Below are 23,107 nucleotides of genomic sequence, written 5' to 3'. Positions count from 1 at the left end.
CCCTATCCTGGAGCTCTGCTTACTCAACAGATTTAGCCGCAATTTCCGCTTCCGGATGGACACACAAGAATGGCCATACTGGGTCAGACCAAAGCTCCATCTAGTCCAGTATCCTGTCTTCCAACAGAGGCCAATGCCATGTGTCCCAGAGGGAATGAACAGAACACAGAATCATCAAATGATCCATTCCCTGTCTCCCATTCCCCGCTTCTGGCAAAGAGAGGCTAGGGACACCATCCCTGCCCATCCTGGCTAATAGCCATTGATGGACCCAGCCTCCATGAACTTATCTAGTTCTTCCCCTGATACTTCTGTGTCTTCCCAAGGGAGCCTGGTTCACAGCTTTTGATATGAAGGATACCTATTTTCATATCGACAGTCATCCTGCCCACTGTAAATTTCTCCGCTTCATGGTAGGCGTTTCACACTACCAGTTCAGAGCCCTTTCCATAGCTACTGCCCCCCAAGTCTTTACCAAGGTCTTCGCCATCGTAGCATCATATATGTGCCGCCTAGGACATTCCCTCTCTCCTTATCTCGACGACTGGCTTCTCGTTGCACTCTCCTGCACTCGTCTCCTTGCCACTATCCAAACTGGACGAGCTCGGCATCTACATCAACAAAGAGAAATCAATACTCCCAACCTCATCTTCATAGGGGCGAGTCTCAACTCTTATCGCAGCCCATGCCTTTCAACAGTCAGACTGTTTCGCTGCCCTCACCACTCTCATTGCACTCATTTGCCATTGACCTCACACGTGCGTCCGACAGTGCCTCTCGCTCCTTGGCCACATGGTGACCTGCACCACGGTGACACCCTTCACACGCCTTCACATGCGCTGGCTCCAGCTCTGGCTCCGCTTGACTTACAACACACAGAAGGACCCTCTCTCCAAGCTGGTCCTCTTCCCCCACTTCCATCCTGGCCTCCCTCACTTGGTGGTGCATCCCTTTCACATCTCCGGTGCCATGCACCACCCTGACCACAGTTGTCTCCCTGGCAGGATGGGGAGCACATATGGAGGGCCACATGGCCCAGGGCCTCAGGTTACCCAAGGTAGCCAGAATGCACATCAGTGTTCTTGAACTCCGAGCCATCCGCCTAGCCTGCCGTGCACTTCTACTATTCCTCCACTCCCGCCATGTCCAACTGCTCTCCGACAACATGGCGACGGTCCTATATATCAACAAACAGGGCAGGGCCTGCTCCCTTTTCCTCTGTGTGGAGGCCATTCTCCTTTGGAATTGGTGCCTCAAACACAGCATCACTCTCCATGCTGTGCACCTTCCTGGCATGAGCAACTCCTTCGTGGATAACCTCAGTTGCTCCTTCTCCTCCTAGTTCTTCAGTTTCATATTTGAGTTCCTTCAGAACTCCTGGGTAAATACCATCTGGTCCTGGTGACTTAGTTCTGTTTAATTTATCAGTTCCAAAATCTCCTCAACATGGGTCAGTTCATCAGATTTGTCACCTAAAAAGAATGGCTCAGGTATGAACCCACTGATTCAGCTGTAGTCATCTCTTGGACCAGATCCTGTGTGCCACTTAGGACTAAATCAAGAATTGCCTCTCCCTTGTGGGTTCCAGGGCTAGCTGGGTCCTGCCGCCCGCCCGCCGCAGCTGGGCAACTGCGCAGGGTCCCGCTGCCCTCCTGCCGCAGCTGGGCAGGTGCGTGGGGTCCCCCCACCAGGTTGGGGGCTTGGAACTGTGAGGGCGGGGCTGGCTGGGAGCTCCAGCCCCAGGGCAGAAAATGTCACGGAAGTAAGTGGAAGTCACAGATTCCATGACTTCCGTGACCTCCATGACATAATCATAGCCTTACCTATTATATCAATATTCCCATTTAATAACAGGCATTCAAGTTCACCCATCTTAGTATTTAGACTTCTTGCATTTGTATACAACCACTTATAAAATTTGTCAATACTTAGTTGTCTGCCTTCATGTGATGTAATTGAATGGGAATCTTTTTCTTTTGACTGTTTTTTTTTCTGTTCCTACCTGTTCTTTATCATAGAACCATAGAAGATTAGTGTTGGAAGAGACCTCAGGAGGTCATCTAGTCCAATCCCCTGCTCAAAGCAGGACCAACACCAACTAAATCATCCCAGCCAGGGCTTTGTCAAGCCAGGCCTTAAAAACCTCTAAGGAAGGAGATTCCACCACCTCCCTATGTAACCCATTCCAGTGCTTCACCACCCTCCTAGTGAAAAAGTTTTTCCTAACATCCAACCTAGACCTCCCCCACTGCAACTTGAGACCATTGCTCCTTGTTCTGTCATCTGCTACCACTGAGAACAGCCTCGCTCCATCCTCTTTGGAACCCCGCTTCAGGTACTTGAAGGCTGCTATCAAATCCCCCCTCACTCTTCTCTTCTGCAGACTAAATAAGCCGAGCTCCCTCAGCCTCTCCTCGACTTCTATCCTCTCCTCTTTACTATGATATAAAGTATCCCCTTTAATAAATCCTCCCCTAAGAGACATCTGTCCAAACCATGTGCACTTCCACACCTGCCAGATTTTCCCCAGCCTTTAGTTTAAAAACTCCTCTGTGACCTATTTAATTTTACAATCTAGGTCCATTTTGGATTAGGTGGAGCCCATTCTTCCTGTATAGGGTCCTTCTTTCCCCAAAAGGTTGGTGATACCATTATTGGATACTTTGTCCAGTTCTATTGTCTGCACTTCAGAAAATATGCTGGCAAGTGGAAAGGGCTCAGAAAAGAGCTACGCAAATTATTTGAGGTCTGGCAAACCTAAACCTGCCTTATAGCGGGAAACGAAAGAAGCTCAGTCTATGAAGTTTATCTAAGAGAAGGTTAAGAGGTGACTTGGTCGTTGTCTATAAGTACCTACATAGGGAAGAGATTTGTGATAGTAGATGTGTCTTTAGTTTAGCAGAAAAAGGTGTAACAAAATCCAGTGGGTGGAAGCTGAAGCTAGACAAATTCAGTCTAGAAATGAGATGCAGGTTTTTATCAGTGAGGGTACTTAACCATGGGAACAACTCACCAAATGGTGTGATGGATTCTCTATCGCCTGCAGTCTTTAAACCAAGACTGGATAATTTTCTGAAAGAGATGCTCTAGCTCAACCAAAAGTTATTGACTTGTTGCAGGAATCACTGGGTGAAATGTGCTTGTCTGTGTTATGCAGCTGGTCAGACTGGATGATCAGAGTGGTCCTCTCTGACCTTAGAATCTATGAAGGCTTTCCCCCACCGTTGACTCCTCCATGATGTGGCAAGACCACCTGTAGGAAGGGAGTACGTTTATTGCCAGCAAGGGGCCAGTTAATGCCACTTGTGGTTATGTGCCATGTGTCACAGTTTCAGGGCAACTGCACTTGTATTCCCCCCCCTGTGGTCCACCAAGTGCACCCATTTTAGGCTTCTGGCTCCCAGCCATCATCTCTTTTGATTGGAGATCTGCAGCTCACTCCCTCCTGACCAGGGATTTTAAGGCTCTACAGCGTTGGAGAGGCTCGGGGCTAGGGTGGAAGGGCAGGGTAAGGGCAGCCTGTCTTCCCATTAGTGGATGGGGGACGCTAGGACCCGGGGGCAGCAGACAGCAGTTGCTGCTGGCTCTGGCAGTACAAGCAGGCAAGGGAGAGGCGGTGGAGGCCGGGGACCCATCCAACACTCCCCCACTCCCTGACTGCCCCCCCCCCCCGGACTCCTCTTACCAATCTGGCTCCACATGTTTGCAAAACACGCTGCCCGGTGGGTCGGTTTGTGTGTTACACAGGGCTGCAGACAGAGGGAGGGGGGAGCAGGGGAGGGCTCTGGCTACTGGAGGCCAATGGGAGTGGGTCAGTCGGCCCAGCCGCTGAATCAGCAGCCGCACTCTGCATGGAAGGGAGGCGAGGGAGAAAAAAAAAACCCGGACATTTTAACCTTGTTACCAATTCCTCCCGGATCGCTCTTTAGAGACGCAAAAGCCAGACATGTCCGGGGAAATACGGACGGATGGTAACCCTAGCTGTGTGTGTGTGTGTGTGAGAGATGTGCATTTCCCCTTTAAGTATGAAGAGTGGGGTCAGAAGTACACTGCTTTGTTAATTAGATCAGCAAGCTGAGACCAGACTGCAGCTGCTGCTGCCTGGATGCTCCCTCTGTCCTGTGTATCCCCTGCTCTATGGAAGATGGGGTAAGCGGGGAGCAGCGGGGAGGGGGACACCCTGACATTAGCCCCCCTTTTGCTCCCCCCCCGCACAGCAAGCAGGAGTCTCGGGGAGCAGCTCCAAGGCAGAGGGCAGGAGCACCACATGGCAGTGGGGGGAGGGACAGCTGCAATTGCTGGGCAGCTGCTGCACAGGGAACTTAGGGGAGCCGAGAGCTGATAGGGGGGCTGTCGGTCCACCCGGGTTCCAACCACCCACCAGCTAGCTCCACCGGGCTGCTCTTCCTGCAAGCAGTGGACAAAGCAGGCAGCTGCCAAACAATGTTAGAAGGGAGCATTGCACAACTTTAAACGAGCATGTTCCCTAATTGATCAGCAACGTAACAACGAAACAACGTTAACCGGGAGAACTTTAAGTGAGGAGTTACTGTACTTGTACATCCTTCCCCACCAGGACTAAAAAACAGAGGGATTTATGCCTCAAAGTTCACCTCATGAAAGAAGTGATGCGTCCTGTGTCAGAACAGGATCTAAGGACCAGGCCTAGGTTTCTTATAAGCAGGCTCTAGCAGGGTGTGTCTCACTGTGGATGGCTCAAACTATGCAGTATCTTTCATGGCCTTACTGGTCTTGGGCTGCTCTGATTGATTCTAGACCTCCATCACAGTCATGCTCTAGGAGAATGTCGTCTCCTCCTCCCCCTGTGCAGGAAACTTCTACCCAGGATCCTACTGCCATCTCTCCACTCACTGTGTTGGATCCCATGGACTCCTTTTGAATAGGACTCCCTTTGAACCTATGGGTACAACCTTACACTTGCTTATTGTCTATGAAGGCAGCATTGCTGGTGGAAGTCACTTCCACAAGGAGAGTTTTAAAACTTCAAGAGCTCCTGCATGACCACAATATTCCATAAAGACAAGGTTTCCCTTAGGCTGTACCCTAACTTTATGCTTAAAGTAGTGTTATCTCTCCAGCTGAACCAAACTATTCATCTTCTGGTGTTTTTCCCCAAAACTGCATTCTTCCAAAGCTGACAAGTCTTCATACTTCGGACATTCTTAGAGCTTTGGCATTTTGCCTGGACCAAACTAGGTCCTTCAGAACCTCCTCTAGGCTTTTCGTAGCCTACACTGAGAGTGTTAAGGGTCAATCAGTGTCACCTCAGCGAATCTCAGATTGGATTTCTGACTGCATTAATCCTCTTGCTAATGTCTCTCCTCCACTGAGAATAACAGCTCACTCCAACAAAGCTCAGTCCACTTCATCAGCCTTTGAACAATGTCTCAATAGCAGATACCTACAAAGCAGCAAAATGGTCGTCTGTACATACCTTTTCCGGACATTACATCATCACTCAAGCCTCTTGTGATGATGCCAGCTTTGGCAAGCCTGTGTTACAATCTTTGTTCACATGATCTGAAGTCACTCCACCTGTACAGGAACTTCAGATGAGTCACCTGCAGTGGAATGTATACGTGCACAATCACTCAAAGGAGAAAAAATGGTTAGCTACCTGTACAGGAACTGTTGTAGTTCTTCGAGTAGTGTCGCTATGGGTGCTCCACTGTAGGTGTGTGTGCGTGCACACGCGGCTGCCTGCCTGCCACGAGACTAGCCAGTGTGTGTGGGCATTTCTCCCTCAGTTCTTTCTCAACCACCCTATGCTAGCGACGGAGCTGAGAGCTGTGTATTCACGGATCGTTAACTCCTGATAGTTTTAAATTTTTTTTGCTGCTTTGAAGCCCCTTTCTTTTCTAAGATCTCGCCTCCCGCCAACCCTGTCGGGGGGGGAGGGGACCCCCTGGACAAGGATATGCCTGGCTAGCTGCAAAGATTCCATTCCGGTAACGGACAAACACTTGCAGTGTATTCACTGCCTCAGGGAGAAGCACAATCCACAAAAGTGTGGTTGGTGACAGCAGCTAAAACCCAGGTCCAGGAAGTAGAGAGTGTTAAGGCTAAAACTCCTGCTCATGGAATCAGCCCTTCAGCCTCCAGAATCTCAAAGTGAGACATCACCGCAATCTTCTATGTCGAGGGCAGATGATTTTAAGGAATCGAGCCACTCGCTAAAGACCAGTAAGAAGATGTCTGAGAGTCCCTGTAGCGAGCCCAGTTTGAGCCAGAAACGTTCTCCAGCTTTATCAGTATCTTCAGTAGCAATGGCGTCGAAGCTGCCTAGAGTACTCAGGGCACACACGGTACCAAGCTGACAAAGGCCCAATGGGCATGGGCAAAGAGATACCGGTTACATGAGGGTGTGACAAACATAGACAATCTGCCCCGGGGAAGGTTACGTCAATGAGATCACCAGCACTGATGCCGACCCCAGTGCACTTGGCGCCGACGGACCATACAACCAGGTCCACGTCTCCAACTCCCTCAGTGCAAGCTCCTCGGCACTGGCTGCCTTCACACTGATACCGGTACTGTCCGCACCAGTGGACTACAGGTGTGCATCAGACCTTTGGATATCCGATGCACCAGACTTGCCTCTTCTCAGTATCAGAGCCTCATTACCGAGCTTGCCAGGATCAGTGGACGCATTGGCATCTGCATCTCCACGCCACATAAGAAGATAAGAATGGCCGTACTGCATCAGACCAAAGGTCCATCTAGCCCAGTATCCTGTCTACCGACAGTGGCCAATGCCAGGTGTCCCAGAGGGAGTGAACCCAACAGGTAATGATCAAGTGATCTCTCTCCTGCCATCCATCTCCATCCTCTGACAAACAGAGTCTAGGGACACCATTCCTTAGCCATCCTGGCTAATAGCCATTAATGGACTTAACCTCCATGAATTTATCCAGTTCCCTTTTAAATGCTGTTGTAGTCCTAGCCTTCACAACCTCCTCAGGTAAGGAGTTCCACAAGTTTAGCCACGTACTACCTCTTTCCCATTCGGAGTCAGATAGCGAGCCGGAGGAGCTGGGTTCTCACTCATTGTCACCATTCAGACCCCAGTCCCACCAGAGGTACCCCCCTGGCCTTCAACTTCCTTGGTATGCGCAACCATGGTTCCAGCCACCAGCTCCCTACCCACAGTAGCCAAACTGGGACCCCTGGTAGGCCCAGAGACAACAAGTCTCACGGGCACCTAGCGTGATTTACCAGCAGGCACAGAGATGTCCCCTTTCAGCGACAATGTCAAGGGCACCCGATCCTCCAGAATTCTTGGAGGAAGAATGGGAAATGGAGACGGAAAAGCAAGAGGCTCCTCAAATCCACCTCTCATCATCCTCACCTAACGAGGTGGTGATGCCTCCCTCGCCATTTCTGGCAGATGACTTTGTCATTCCAGGATCTAATTCAAAGAGTGGCTGAGGCCCTACAAGTGCAACTACATGAGGTGTATGAACCTCATCAAGCTGGTGGACATTTTTCATTCTTCCACCTCTGCCAGGGTAGCCTTCCCAGTTAACAAGGAGCTCCCAGATCCTGCTAGGAGCGATTCACCCATCCACCTCCAAATTCCATCATAGTGGACATGGACAGTTCGAGGGGTCGCCAATACCAATTTAAATCTACCCCATATGACCAAGACTGGACACGCTTGGACCTGTTTGGCAGAAAAGCCACCCTCCAGATTCGGGGAGCGAACTATCAGGCTTTACTAGCCAAATATGATTATCAGAACTATACAAAATTAAACTCCTGTATTGAGCAGCTCCCGGATACATACAAAGACCAATTCATGGCTATCATTAACGAAGGCCAGTTAGTGGTGAAAACATCTCTGCAGTGCATGTTGGACACGGCCGACACAGCAGCGCACTCAGTCTCCCCCGTGATGGCTATGAGGAGAGCCTCATGGCTCCATTTGTCCGGCTTCCCTAAGGTGGTCCAGACAATAGTAGAGAACCTCCCCTTCAAGGGAACAAAACTATTCGCCGAGAAGACAGATGCGCCCCTCCACATGGTAAAGCAGGGATCGGCAACCTTTGGCACGCAGCCCGTCAGGATAAGCTCCTGGCGGGCCGGGCCGGTTTGTTTACCTGCCGCGTCCGCAGGTTCGGATGATCGCAGCTCCCACTGGCCGCGGTTCGCCGTCCCAGGCCAATGGGAGCTGCGGGAGTGGCGGTCAGCACATCCCTCGTCCCGCGCCGCTTCCCACAGCCCCTATTGGCCTGGGACGGCAAACTGCAGCCAGTGGGAGCTGTGATCGGCCAAACCTGCGGACGAGGCAGGTAAACAAACCAGCCCAGCCTGCCAGGGGCTTTCCCTGACGGGCCGCGTGCCAAAGGTTGCCGATCCCTGTGGTAAAGGATTCTTGAGTGACTCTGAGATCCTTGGGGATATACAGGCCGGCTTACAAAAGAAAATATAGTCCTCAACCACAGGTCAAGCTGAGATCATTGCAGTACGTCCCTCAATATTCATTGTGGATATTGTACAAGCCACAGAGAAAGAAATCGAAATTCTGTAAGCACAATCAATCAGGGCCACAGCCGCCTTTGTCTCAGCCCTAAACTTCGAAGCAACACTTTTGACGGGTTGGTCGAGGTGCCAATACAACATTCTCCTTACAATCTCTCACTGGGAACCCCCACTTCTACTTTTGGAGACTGCCTTTCCTCTATCCGCAGTACCTGGGAATGGATAACCTCCAACAAGTGGGTGCTGGAAATTGCCCAGGGTGGATCTGCCATCCACTTCTCCTCGCTTCCCCCTCCCAAACATCCTTCCCCATCCTTCTTCAGGGACCTTTCTCATGAGAGTCTACTACACCAAGAGGTGAATCATCTCCTCAACATAGGAGCTATAGAGCCGGTCCCACACATTTCAAGGGCAAGGCTTCTACTCTCGTTACTTCCTGATACCAAAGAAAAAGGGAGGTTGGAGACCTATACTGGACCTCAAAGCGCTCAATAGGTATATCAAGGTGCAGAAATTCAAGATGGTTACGCTGTCAACGATTATCCCAGCGCTAGAAAAAGGGGACTGCTTCTCGGCCCTCGATCTTCAAGATGCATATTTTCACATCTCTATCAAACCAAAACACAGGAGTTACCTCGTGGTCACGCTAGGCCAGGACCGCCACCAGTACAGAGTACTCCCTTTCAGCCTTGCATCAGCTCCCAGGGTGTTATCCAAGGTCCTTTCAGTAGTGGCGGCCCATCTACGTTCTCCGGGTATCGTGATTTTTCCCTACCTGGACGATTGCCTTCTCAGGACATGGTCCTTTGCAGAGGCCCAATGAGTCATTCAGACCACACAAGACTTATTTCTGAGAAAGGGGCCTACAAATCAATGAACAAAAATCGTCCTTAACACCGGTTCAAAAACTAGTTTTTATAGGAGCCGACCTTGACTCCATTCAGGCGAGGACACTCCTACCACATCACAGATTTCTCAGTCTTTTGACTTTGATAGAGACAATACAATCCAGCCCTCAAATCTTGGCCAGATAGTTGCTGGAGCACATGGCCACGGGCACATCAGTCATTGCTCATGCCAGACTATGCATGAGAGCCTCCAAGCATGGTTGGTATACAGACCAAACAAAGACAATATAACAAGCTCCTGTCAGTGCCCATCATAGTCAAGCAATCCTTGAACTGGTGGAAGGACCCAATGAATGTTTGCATGGGGATCCCGTTCGCTCAGTTTTCCCCATCCCTTCTTCTGACCACCGATGCATCCCTCATAGGCTGGGGAGCGCATCTCAGTGGTCACACTGTTTAGGGCAAATGCTTCCTGTCAGAGATATGTCTCCACATCAACCTGCTGGAGCTCAGAGCTGTTTGAAATGCATGTGCTCACTTCCTCACACTGATGAACGACATGCACATGAAGGTCATGACAGACAACATGGCCTGTATGTACAACATAAACCGTCAAGGAGGCACCAGATCTCATTCTTTGTGCACAGAAGCTCTGAAGCTATGGAATTGGTGCATCTCTCACAACATCCTAATATCAGCGGCCTATCTACCGGGAATACACAACACAATGGCTGACAGCCTCAACTGCAGGTTCCCTCTCGACCACGAATAGGAAGTAGAGCCAACCATTTTACATGATATATTCCAACAATGGGGGTTCTGCTTCAAGTGATTGCTCAGGTGTACTCCATTATAGGTGTGTGTGCTCGCCACGTGCACCGGTGCCGGAAGTTTTTCCCTTAGCAGTATCTGTAGAGGGGGAGCACCGCTGCGACCCCTGGAGTGGCGCCGACGTATCGCGCCATAAAGGGGGCTGCGTGCTTCCCCTACCTTCAGTTCCTTCTTGCCGCCAGTGAAGGTAGTCGGAACTTGCTCCAGCTTAGCTTAGCTGCAGCGTTTCTAGCTTAGTGGTATCCAGTTTCACTGATCTCTTTCCTTACTGAACTTACTTTCGCGAGTGCCTGGCTCGGGGCATGCCCCGTGGCCCAGGCTTCAAGTCGTGCGACTCCTGTCGCAACTCCATGCCCAGAAGCAATCCACACAATCAGTGTCTTCGCTGTCTGGGCGAGTCTCACGTTAGTGACAAGTGCAAGATCTGCCGCTCCTTCAAGCCCCGGACGAAAAAGGAGCGTGAGATCTGACTCAGAGCTCTTTTAATGGAGTCGGCATTGGCCCTGGCACCGGCGCGTCGAGCCGACACCGCGCCGGGCTCTGTGTCTTTGGCGCATGGCGAAGCGCCTTCGGTGCGCCATTCTGAATCAGCACCCAGTACCGTGTCCTCGGTGCGCAGCGAGGCGCCGTTGACGTCCCGGCACTGCTCCCCAGCTAAGAAGCCAGGGAAGTCTCAGCGGCGCCGAGAGAAGGACAGGGGTGAGGCCAGACCCGAGTTGGGCAGCCCGCGATTCCCGTTGGGACAGAGACCTCTGAGCAGAGTAGTCCAGTCCCGTCCGCGCGAGCCTCGTCGGAGGTACACATGCCTTCGATGCCAGAGGCAGCTCAGGCCGCGCGTGACATCTTAGCGCTTCCGGTGCCGGGAGCGCCGCCTCAGTCAGGCCCCCGATCCCGTGGGAAGCCTCCTTTGGGCGCCCATCAGCCCTCCCCGGAGGTGTCGGAGGTCGAGGCACCGTCCCGGGTCGAGGTGCCGAGCAGAGCCCTGAGATGCACGTCAACTCCGCGTCTGGACTCTTCGACGAGCGGTTCCCACTCCTCCGCTCTTGGACGCCGTCGCGGAGGTAACAAGAGACGGCACCGTTCCTCTTCCAGCCACTCCAAGAGGAACAGGTCTCGACGCCGTCGGCACCGGCGCTCGTACTCAAGCGTCTGCCATCACAGAGGCCATGCCCGGAGCGAGTCCCGAGAGTCCCCGGCACCGTGGCCACAGGCGCGGCAGGGAATCCGGAGACAGTTCCTCGGACATCTACCTGTCAATATCGTCCAGGTCCAAGTCTCGGGGTAGGAGCTGTCACAATAGAGACCGCTCCAGTCGTTCCCATGGCACCGTGCGCTTTTCCAGGACTTCGGCTTCGGTACACAGCCGTCTCTCCCTGGGCCGCACCGCGCCGCAAGAACAACCAGTCCTGCCGCCCGATGCGTCTCAGTTCCAGGCCGTGCCCGGGCAGGGACAATGGTGCCAGTGGGCACCGTGGCCTCAGGCATCTGCGCAGCCAGGACCTCGCTCTGTGGTGGGAGCCTCTCAGGGCCGACCCGCGTTGCCTCCCCGGCACCGGGATCAGGCCGTGGGCGCCGAACCCCCGGCACCGACTCCGGTACCGGACATGGAGTGCACGGTGCCATTGGCCGCCGAAGGCACCTCACCGTCCACCTCTTCGGCACAGGGCGATTCGGTTGCGGTGCCGCCTCCCTCTTCCCAAGAGGACTTTAAAGCAGCCCCCAGGGTATTTACAAAATGTATGGCGGTTGTGGCAGCCCACCTCAGGAGGAAAGGGCTGCAGATCTTCCCCTACCTCGACGACTGGCTGCTCAAGGGCCGGTCTCACGCTCTGGTGCAACAGCAGACGAGCTTCCTGCTAGACACCTGCGGAGCTCTAGGCCTACTGGTAAATGAGGAGAAATCCACGTTAATTCCGGTTCACTGCATAAGCTTTATAGGGGCGCTGTTAGATTCCTGGGTGGCCATGGCCTCCCTCCCACGGGACAGATTTGAGACGCTCAAAGCTCTCATTGCCTCAGTCATGGACTTTCCGGTAACCACGGCACGGGTGTGCCTCCAAATCCTAGGCCACATGGCAGCTTGCACCTATGTGGTGAGACATGCCAGGCTTTGGATGCGGCCCCTTCAGCTCTGGCTGGCCTCCCGGTATTCCCAGGCCAGGGACGGCCTGGACAAGGTGGTTATGGTGCCACCAACGGTGGTGGCAGACCTCCAATAGTGGTCCCTCCCGAGCAACATGCTTCAGGGTATTCCCTTCCGAGAGCCCCCTCCCTCACTAGATCTAGTGTCGGACGCCTCGGACCTGGGCTGGGGAGCCCACGTGGGGGATTTCAGGACCCAGGGTATGTGGTCCCCAGAGGAACTAACCCTGCACATAAATGTCAGGGAGCTCAGGGCCGTACGCCTGGCGTACGTGGCATTTCGCCAGCACATACAAGGGATGGTGGTCAGAGTCCTCACGGACAACACGACTGCCATGTATTACGTCAACAAGCAGGGGGACACGCGTTCCCGGGCCTTATGCCAGGAAGCCCAGCTCCTGTGGGAGTTTTGTATAGCCCACAGTGTACTCCTGCAGACTGTTTACCTGCCCGGCAAGAGCAACATGCTCGCGGACCGCCTGAGCAGGGTATTCTCCCAACATCACGAGTGGTCCCTGCACAAGGAGGTGGCCAGGTGGATCTTCCTACAGTGGGGTGCTCCCCAGGTAGACCTGTTCGCCACCGCCCAGAATCGACAGTGTCCTCGATTCTGCTCCAGAGCAGGAGACGGCGACGGGGCGCTATCGGATGCGTTCCTGCTCCCATGGTCGGGGCCCCTGTTGTACGCCTTCCCCTTAATAGACAGGGTCCTACAGAAGGTGAAGTCAGACGGGGCGAGGATTATCCTCATAGCCCCGGATTGGGCCTGTCAGCATTGGTACGGGTCCCTGCTGCAACTCTTAGCGGCCCCTCCTTCCAGGCTGCCGCTACGCCCGGACCTCCTCTCCCAGGACGAAGGTCGTCTCCTCCACCCCAACCTGGCCCCGCTCCACTTGACAGCGTGGCTGCTCCGTGGTTGAATGAGGAGGAGGGGAGGTGTTCTGAGGCTGTAAGAAGGGTCCTGCTGGAGAGTAGGAAACCCTCCACGCGACGGACCTACCTGGCTAAGTGGTATAGGTTCTCTATGTGGGCGAGGGATAATGGTTCCTCTCCCTCTTCCGCTTCTATCCAGCTTGTCCTCGATTACCTCCTGTCCCTTAGGACCCAAGGCCTGGCGCCCTCCTCCATCAGGGTGCACCTGGCGGCCATTTCGGCTTTCCACCCCCCGCTGCAGGGCCTGTTGGTATTCTCGCATCACATGACGGCCCGGTTTCTGAAAGGGTTAGATCGGGCATTCCCTTATGCCAGACCCCCGGTCCCGCTCTGGGACCTGAACCTGGTGCTCTCCCGCCTTACAGGGCCTCCCTTTGAGCCTTTAGCCACGTGCTCGTGGTCCCACCTGTTGTGGAAGGTGGCATTCCTAGTGGCCATCACCTCAGCCCGCCGGATCTCGGAGCTCAGGGCCCTGACTTCTGAACTGCCGTATACGGTTTTCCATAAGGACAAGATTCAGCTCCGCCCTCACCCTGCTTTTTTGCCGAAGGTAGTCTCAGCTTTTCACATGGATCAGGATATTTTCCTTCCGATCCTCTGTCCTAAGTCGCATTCCTCTAATGAGGAATGCCGCCTGCACATGTTAGGCGTACGCAGAGTGCTGGCCTTTTACTTAGACAGAACCAGGCCATTTAGGAAGCCCCCCCCAGCTTTTTATTGCTTCGGCCGAGCGCATGAGGGGGCGACCGGTGTCCACCCAGCGGATCTCCCGCTGGATCACCTCGTGCATTCACACCTGTTATGACCTGGCAGGGGTTCCCCCGCCTCCTATTGTGAAGGCCCATTCGACGAGAGCCCAGTCCTCGTCAGCGGCCTATGTGGCTCATGTCCCCATTCAGGACATCTGTAGGGCTGCTACGTGGTCCTCTGTCCACACCTTCTCCTCGCACTATGTGATCGTCTCCCAAGCAAGGGATGACGCCGGGTTTGGTAGGGCGGTACTCCGCCCGGGTAACCCTTAACACTTATCATTTAGAACTCCTACCCACCTCCATCAGGTGTAGCTTGGAGTCACCTATAGTGGAATACACATGAGCAATCACTCGAAGAAGAAAGGACAGTTACCTGTTCCGTAACTGGCGTTCTTCGAGATGTGTTGCTCAGCTGTATTCCACGTCCCGCCCTCCTTCCCCTCTGTCGGAGTCGTCTGGCAAGAAGGAACTGAGGGTGGGGGGAGCACGCAGCCCCTTTTATGGCGCGATATGTTGGCGCCACTCCAGAGGTCGCAGCGGTGCTCCCCCTCTACGGATACTGCTAAGGGAAAAACTTCCGGCACCGGTCACGTGGCGAGCACGCACACCTATAGTGGAATACACCTGAGCAACACATCTCGAAGAATGCCAGTTACGGAACAGGTAACTGTCCTTTGCCAGAGATAGACTGTTCGCTACCTACCAGAACAAGAAATGTCCACCTTATTGCTCCAGAGCGGGGATCTGACAACACTCCAAGGGAGATGCTCTCCTCATCCATTGAAACTAGTGCCTTCTTTAGGCTTTTCCTCCATTCCCTCTATTGCTAAAGGTGCTATTGAAGATAAAAAGGAAAAAGCAAACATTCTGATTGCCCCCACCTGGCCCAGACAGACATGATACCCTTCCCTGTCCCAGCTGGGGTTGTGTCCACCGGTGACCCTACAGATCACTCCCTACCTTCTGTCACAGAATGAGGGTTGCACCTTTCATCCCAATCCACAGTCCTACATCTGAAAGCATGGCTCCTTCATGGTTCCAGCACATAGAGACATCCTGCTCAAGGAGGCACAGGAGGTACTAATGCACAGTAGGAAGGGTGCTACTCGTCGCACCTACCTGCAGAAATGGAAGGGATTCCGGATATGGTGCCAATCCAAGGATGTCACCCCTAATTCAGCCACCTTGCTGGTCATCCTGGACTCTCTGTTATCCTTAAAGAAATCGGGTCTCTCTATTAGCTCGCTGAAGGTTCACTTGGCAGCAATTGCAGCCTTCCACCAGAATGCTACTCAGTCTTCTCTCACCCGATTAAGAAGAGGTTTCTAAAAGGTATAGCAAACCTCTTCCCACAATCCAGGACCCCTACTCTGCAATGGGACCTCAACCTAGTGCTAAAGGGATTGACTAGACCACCATTCGAACCCATGGCCACTTGTTCATTAACTCACCTTTCCATGAAGATGGTGTTCCTCATCGCCATCACTTCTGCCAGATGGATAGGGGAGATAGCAGCTTTGATGGCACATCCCCTGTTTACAGTGTTCTTCCCGGACAAGGTCACACTCAGAAGTTCACTCCCAAAGTAACTTCTGCATTTCACATGAATCAACTCATTCAGCTCCCAACAGTCTATCCAAAAACCTCATATGGACAATAGAGAGGCTATCCTGCATACACAGAGCTTTGGTCTTCTACTTACACAGTATAAAGGTCTTCCGAAAATCTGAGGCTCTGCCTATCAGTTGCAGATAGGTCAAAGAGTGCGGCAATCTCAGCTCAGAGACTATCCAAGAGAGTCTCTGTCTGTATTAAACTCTGCTACCAATTACAGGAGGTAAAACCCTCATCTTCAGTACGCACGCATTCCACAAGGGTAGTCTCCTCATCAATCGCCTTCTCTAAAGGTATCCCCATATCAGAGGTATGCAGAGCAGCTACATCGTCCTCTGCACATACCTTCGCAGAACACTATGCCATTCTGAGTGACTCGGCTTCAGACGCCCAATTCAGGGCCTCTGGACTATCATTTGTATCAAACTCTGAAGTCCCAGTTTCCAATGGTGGGTACTGCTCAGGAGTCACCTACAGTGGAGTATCCATAGGGACACTACTCGAAGAAGAAGAGGAAGTTACTTTGTGCAGTAACGATGGTTCTTCAAGATGTGTGTCCCTATGGGTGCTCCACAATTCTCCCTCCTCCCCTCTACTTCGGCGTTTCCACTGGTTGACTCTGCGGTAGAGAAGGAACTGAGGGAGAAATGCCTCTGCACGCCAGCTAGCCTCGTGGCAGGCAGGGAGCTGCACAGGCAGGACAGATTGCTATTGAAATTCTCCAATCAACAGCGTGGGGGCGCAAACATACCTACAGTGGTGCACCCATAGGTGCACACATCTCGAAGAACCATCGTTACTGCACAAAGTGAGTAGGGCGACTAGTCGCAAGTGTGAAAAATCGGGACGGGGGTGGGGGCTAATAGGAGCCTATATAAGAAAAAGACCCAAAAATCAGGACTGTCCCAATAAAATCAGGACATCTGGTCACCCTAAAGGTGAGTAACTGCTTCTTCTTTGACATATGTTGTGCAGATATATGTTCCATGACACTCCCACCTTCCCTTCTACTTCATACATAGGTGCTGGAACTAGGTGTGCTGGGGGTGTTGCCGCCGCACCCCCTGGCTTGAAGTGGTTTCCATTATATACAGGGTTTACAGTTTGGTTCAATGGCTCTCAGCACCCCCACTATAAAAATTGTTCTGGTACCCCTGACTTTGGACACTACATACGGCAGTGTGGAGGAACGGAGAGGGAGGTGGTGTCATCTGGGAACCTGAGCAGCACGGAGGCACATGCACCACCTAGTGCTACTGCTGGTAAAAGTCTCCAGCTCGAGTGCTTTGGGACATGTACATCTGCAGTGGAATGTATATGTGCACAACACATCTTAAAGAATTACAGGTACTGCATAGGTAAGTAGCCACTTTTTCACAGGAAGGTGGGTGTTAAACTATTCCTGCACTAATAACAGGAGTACTTGTGGCACCTTAGAGACTAACAAATTTATTAGAGCATAAGCTTTCGTGGGCTACAACCCACTTCTTCGGATGCATAAGCTTTCGTGGGCTACAACCCACTTCTTCGGATGCATATAGCATCCGAAGAAGTGGGTTGTAGCCCACGAAAGCTTATGCTCTAATAAATTTGTTAGTCTCTAAGGTGCCACAAGTACTCCTGTTATTTTTGCGGATACAGACTAACACGGCTGCTACTCTGAAACCTGTATTCCTGCACTAGCTTTCTGCATTCTGTGTCTCTGTGCACCCTGGTGATGCCCAATAACAGTTCATTAATTTGCTTTGATCTAGTCCTTTTTCAAAGAGAACTAGATTTAATGAGCATCAGCAAGGTCCACACAGACAGTGAGCGTGTGGCAGGCTAGCATGGGGTAGATTCACACCCCAGTTTGCCATAAACTAAATGTTCTTGTAGACTGGTCCCTACATCAACGCTATTGCTTTTATCAACCAAACTTTAATCTCATGAAAAAAAGAGAGAGTGTCAAATTAACAATCTATTTTCCATAAACCTGTGTTGATTGGCATTAACTTTATTACCCTCCTTTAGTTCTTTATTAATCAAGTTTCCTATCAGCCATTCTGTTATTTTGCCTAAGACTGATGGCAGACTGACAGGCCTATAATTACCCAGGTAATCCCTTTTATGCTTTTTAAATATTGGCACAAGATTAGCTTTCTTCCAGTCCTCTGAAACTTCCCCAGTGTGCCAAGAAGCTCCTCGGACAGCTCTTTTAAAACTCTTGAATGCAAGTTATCCAGATCTGCTGAATTAAAAATATCTAACTATAATAGCTTGTTGGTGTTTAACATCCTCCTTAGTTATGTTGGAATTGGAAGTATTTCATCATCATCATCATCATCATCATCATATATGACTACATTATCTGGCGTTTTCCTAAATATAGAATAGAAATATTTATTGAACAGTTCTGCCTTTTCTGCTTTATTATTGATAGTTCTACCATTTCTGTCTAGTAATGGACTAATCCCATTGTGAAAGAGAAGACCTGTCCACCTCCTTGAGGGCTCTAGGCAAGTGTATAGGCAGGGAGAGAATGTGCTCAGAATGGTCTTTGTATGCTAACTGCTCAGACTTTGCCTTCTCTTTGACTGTAGGACAACAAGGTTAATGGTGTAACCTGCTGTACTCGGATGCTAGGCTGCACATACTTGCATCCTTGGATCCTGCCCAAGCCTCACGTCTACTCCATTCCTCTGACTGTGCAGGATGAGATGCTCCTACTGGGGAACAAAGCCCTCTGGGAACACCTCTCTTATACAGAGGCTGTCATGGCTGTACGCCACCTGCATGACCCACTGGCTGCTGCAAAGAAGGTCTGCACTTTAGCCCAAAGCTATGGCTGCCAAGACAATGTGGGAGCAATGGTGGTGTGTTTGAACATTGGTGAGGACAGCTGCACATGTGAGATGCACGGCCACACCTTGCCGGGCCCTGGGGGGGTTATTTCCACTGCCAAACCAGCAACACCTTCCTCAAGTAGTGGAATTGCCTCAGAGTTCAGCAGTGAGCTGTCAGCCTCAGAAGTTAGCAGTGAGGTGGGATCCACTGCATCCGATGAACACAGTGGTGCTGGTCTGGATGCAGGGTTGGTGCCTCGACCCGAGCGACGCTGCAGCCTCCATCCTGTGCCCCCCTCCAGCATCTTTCAGCGCCAACCTTCCTGTGCCACATTCTCTAGTAATCAGTCTGACAATGGGCTGGACAGTGATGATGAGCAGCCTGTGGAGGGTGTGATGACGAATGGCAGCAAAGTGGAGGTGGAAGTGGACATCCACTGCTGTAAAGGAAAAAGCCTGGAGCCTGTGCCTCCTGGTGCTGAGGAGGGATCTCCTGCTGCAGGCTCAGAGGATGACTCTGGGGGGCTCTTCTTCAGGATTCGGAGACAGAACAGCATGAACAGCAACATCCTCCTGGCAGGAACCAAGGAGAGGTGCGAGTTGCAGAAGTCTCCTTCCACATGCTGTCTCTATGGGAAGAAGCTTTCCAATGGCTCCATAGTGCCTCTGGAGGAGAGCCTCAACCTTATTGAGGTAGCCACAGAGGTGCCGAAGAAGAAAACAGGTTATTTTGCTGCTCCTACCCAGCTGGAGCCAGAGGATCGATTTGTTGTGCCCCCTGACCTGGAAGAGGAAGTGAAGGAACAAATTAAGCAGCACCATGAGAGTGGTGCAGAGCAGGAGCCCAATGAGAAGGCTGCAATGGCTCCTCCAGATGAGTTTGACACAGCTTTGTAACCCCACTGGGCTGCTCCATAGTGTAGGGGAGTTGGCATCTGCACGGGAAGGAACAGACATCAGCTCCCTCCTTATTGGATTGCAGGACAAGCCTGGAGCTTTAAACTCAGGGCTGCCAGCTTCTTGAGGCAGCATCCCTGCTGTTCTGTGAGCCCAGGGTACTCAGGCCAGCAGCCAAGCTCCATGCCGGGGATTGTCTGGCATTTGAGAAGGCAGACTTCCCTATGTGTGGTCCCACCACCTGCCATTAACCCTTGCCCTCCTGAGGAATTGCCAGGCAGTGGGCTGATTTCTGTGTGGGAGCTGAGGAGGCAGTTGTGGTTATGCACAGCATCCAGAGTTCTGTGAAGTATTTGATTCGGCCATCATGATGGGACTGGTCACTTGGCTTTACTGTTCAGAGAATACAGCCTGTCACAATGAAGCTTACTAGCGACACAGAACCAGTCAGAGAATTGATTCTTATATGCATCGCAAGCACTTTCATTGACTGCACTTGAGCCATTTTGCTCCCCATCTGCCCAGCACTTTACTATTTAGGGAGAGGGGGCTTCAGTAACCTCACAACGGGTATTATGGGGGGATTCCTCCACATGGGAATTGGTGCCCTCCTGATAGGTACATCCAGGGACACTGGGGGAGCTGAGGTAGTTTTGTCACTACTTGTTATGAGGTTATCCAGGGGCTTCCTTCCAACCTGAAGGATACAACTGGGGCATGAGGGTTGGGGGCCCCAATGACAGATATGACCATGGGGCATGGAGGAGTCCCAGGAGGGGTTTGGCTGTCTCCATAACAAATATGATCATGGGTAGGGGTGGGGCTAGTGTGTACAACTGTAGGGGATAGGGGGTTGGCCACCCCCCTGGTGTGCACTTCAAGGCAGAGCCTTCCATATCCACGAGACATGGGATGAAGCCAGAATCCCCTGCAAAGCACAGAGTCTGTGCTCTGTGTGGTGCCCTTAGCTGGCAGAAGCTAAGAAGTGTGAGTGGGGAGACTTCATCTTGTCCAGCGGGATGTTTTGTTTGTAGCAGTAACGGCTAGTGAGCAGCCAGAGTGCCCTGCATGTGCTGAGAAGGTCTCTGACGGTCCATTTCACACGCACTCCCTCTAACACACACTGCGAAATATGAACCCCCTACACTGTAGCAGCAAAAGCACCCTTGCTTGTCTCTGTAGGAGCAGAGAGCAGAATCAGTGTCCAGGGCTGCCCGGGCTCCAGCTGCAAGTGCCCAGACCAGGAAGTGAACAAGATGAAGCTGTGTGGTTTCTGCTTAGTTTTAAACTCAAAATGGAAAATGGAACTTTTCCCAAATACAAACATTTTTATCAGCACACTTGAGGAAAAAAGGACTTTAGAACAACTCTGGAGAGTAGCAGTGAGCTGCCCAGCGCCCAGTTGGCAAATGTGTTCCAGTTTCCACCTTCAGGGCCTGGATGGGCCAGTATGCAGTGTGGTGCCCTGCTAGCCCTTTTCTGGCTGTTTTTCCAGGATTTAAGCATTCATCTTTACAAAAGGGTTGCAAAGACAACCTTCCATCTGTGATCCAGGCAGATCATCTTCCTGAGTCTGCAGCCTGGGAGCTGGGAACAATAGCTCTGAGGTGGGAGCTGCCTCAGTAATCTCAGGGTATGTCTACACTACAATTAAACATCTGCGGCTGGCCTGTGTGGGCTCCAGAGCTATTTATTTGCAGTGTAGACGTTCAGGCTTGGGGACCCCACAAGGAGGGAGGGTCCCAGACCTAGGCTCCTGCCCGAGCGCAAACATCTACCCTGCAATTAAACAGCCCCGAGCCCCGTAAGCCTGAGTCAGCTCTATACGGGCCAGTCCCAGGTGTTTAATTGCTGTGTTGACATATCCTCAGTGGTATGACAACACTGATAGCCTCATTATGACATTATATGGGACTAGTGCCCTTTCTTGTTGTTTTACTTATTTCTTATGTCTAGGAAGAAAGTCTGAAAGGTTTTTCCAAAAGAGTTCTGGGCTTTTGGGGTGAGTTTTATTTTGTTCGGTGTGTTTATTTTTTGCTTATCTTTTATATCAGAAATTCAGGTCTTGTCTGACCTAGAATACTCAATGTACAACTAGAGAACTAGTGGGATTCTGACATCATAGATCCTGTGAGAAAACTTGATAGCGGGGAAGTGGCTATTATTCAGAATGTAAAACTCCTTGGCTTTGTCTTCACTAGGGGAAAAAAGTATCTTTGTACCATATGGTAGCCAACATCCTAGCCCTGCTAACGTGTGTGGAAAAACCTGCCTGATCCACACCAGGGGCTATTCTGCACTAGAATCGCTACAATAGTGCAGCTGCAGTGCTGCTAGTCCAGACACCCTATGCTGACGGAAGAGAGCTCTCCTGTCAGCATAATAAATCCAACTCTGCATGTTGCCAACATAATGCTGTCCACACTGGTGCTTAGGTCGATGTAGCTTACATCACTCAGGGGGGTGGCTTTTTCACACCCCTGAGCAACATAAGTTATACTGACATAAGTGCTAGTGTGTACAAGCCCTAGGATTTCACCTTGGTTTAATTACCATGTTAGCTAATGTCATAGAAAACCGCCTCTTTCCCATAGGGTGGTCTCACCCTTTGAGTTTTGTTAACACCTATTTTAACTTAGAAGTTGGGGGAGAACCTTTTTGTTAAAGATTTGAAATCTCTGCTAGTTCTATCAATCTAGAGAGAATTAAGGGATAACAGCGCTCCCACTCTGTCTCTGAGCTATCCAAGGAGTCCACAGTGAGAACAGGAAGAACAAAAAAATTATTTAAAAAAACAAAACAAAACCTTTCAGGTTCTCTTCCTAAAAAGAAGCAAAAATTGCAGGTCCCCTTTAATTCTTGCACTACTGATAATTTTAACAAACTTCTGAACCAGCCCCAATAGTCTCAGAAGCACTACAGAAGAGCTGCAGTGCAGCCTCTTGTTCAGTCTTGGACTAATGCACTGACATGAAAATGTGCCCCTCTTCCTGAGTAAGAATGTGAATCAAATCCTTGCACTAGTACACTAGTATGTGTTGTTACAAATAAGGTTCTGTATTGGAATCCTTGCACTGATGTGGAAAATCCAGCACGTCTCCAACTAGTAATTAGATTCTGAATATGATATCTGGGCTCCAACTAGCCAGGGCTGTGAGGGAGTGTTTGCAGCTGTCATTGAGAGGAGTGATTTATCAGCTCCGTATGGCTCAGTGGAAAAAGTGCAGGAGAAAGCAAAACAGAAAGTTCAGATGGAGAATATAGATACAGAGCCTCCATTTCCTACAGCCCCCTGGAAGCTGTGGAGTGGAGCTGCTGAAGTAAAGGCTAATTGTGTACAGTGATCATCAGTTAGGATTTTCTCTATTCCTATGTATTTCGAGCAGAAAGAGGTTTTAATGTGACCAGCTCCCTCCCTCCAAATCCTGTACACTCATTGGTTAGTGGCGGTGTCCTTGCACAACATGGCATGTTATCATAGATGCCAATCAGAACACAGAGCTTCCTCTTGCTCTGATATATTGCTCTAACACACATCTTATGAGAAGAGTGTTTCATTCCAGGCTGCAATCTGAGCTGCCCCCTCTTCCTGTCCTCTTGATTTCCTCTTTTCCAGGGGCCAGCAAGCTTCTTCCTTGTCTTTCCTAACTTACTTCATTTTCTTATATTTTCAAGCTCCTTAGGAATCCTGTCACCCACGTGGGGACAGGCTGGGCTGGTGAGGGCAGCCCTAGTGATGGGCGCTCAGATGAGGGTGAGGCAA

General features: G+C 51.2%; 1 protein-coding gene across 2 annotated transcripts in view; it reads left to right on the top strand.

Moving 5' to 3' along the window:
- Positions 1–19,344, top strand: part of PHLPP2 (PH domain and leucine rich repeat protein phosphatase 2) — a 137,924-nt gene extending 118,580 nt beyond the window's left edge. For both annotated transcript variants that reach the window (XM_065416592.1, XM_065416591.1), the window contains one exon: positions 18,205–19,344. In XM_065416592.1, coding sequence (XP_065272664.1) covers positions 18,205–19,344 — 1,140 coding nt within the window. The remainder of the gene's footprint in view (positions 1–18,204) is intronic.
- Positions 19,345–23,107: the final 3,763 nt, after the last annotated feature.

Source organism: Emys orbicularis, chromosome 14 (assembly GCF_028017835.1).
Source record: "Emys orbicularis isolate rEmyOrb1 chromosome 14, rEmyOrb1.hap1, whole genome shotgun sequence".
NCBI lineage: Eukaryota > Metazoa > Chordata > Testudines > Emydidae > Emys > Emys orbicularis.
Note: the sequence above shows the minus strand (reverse complement) of the source record. Positions and strands in the feature narration are given on the sequence as shown.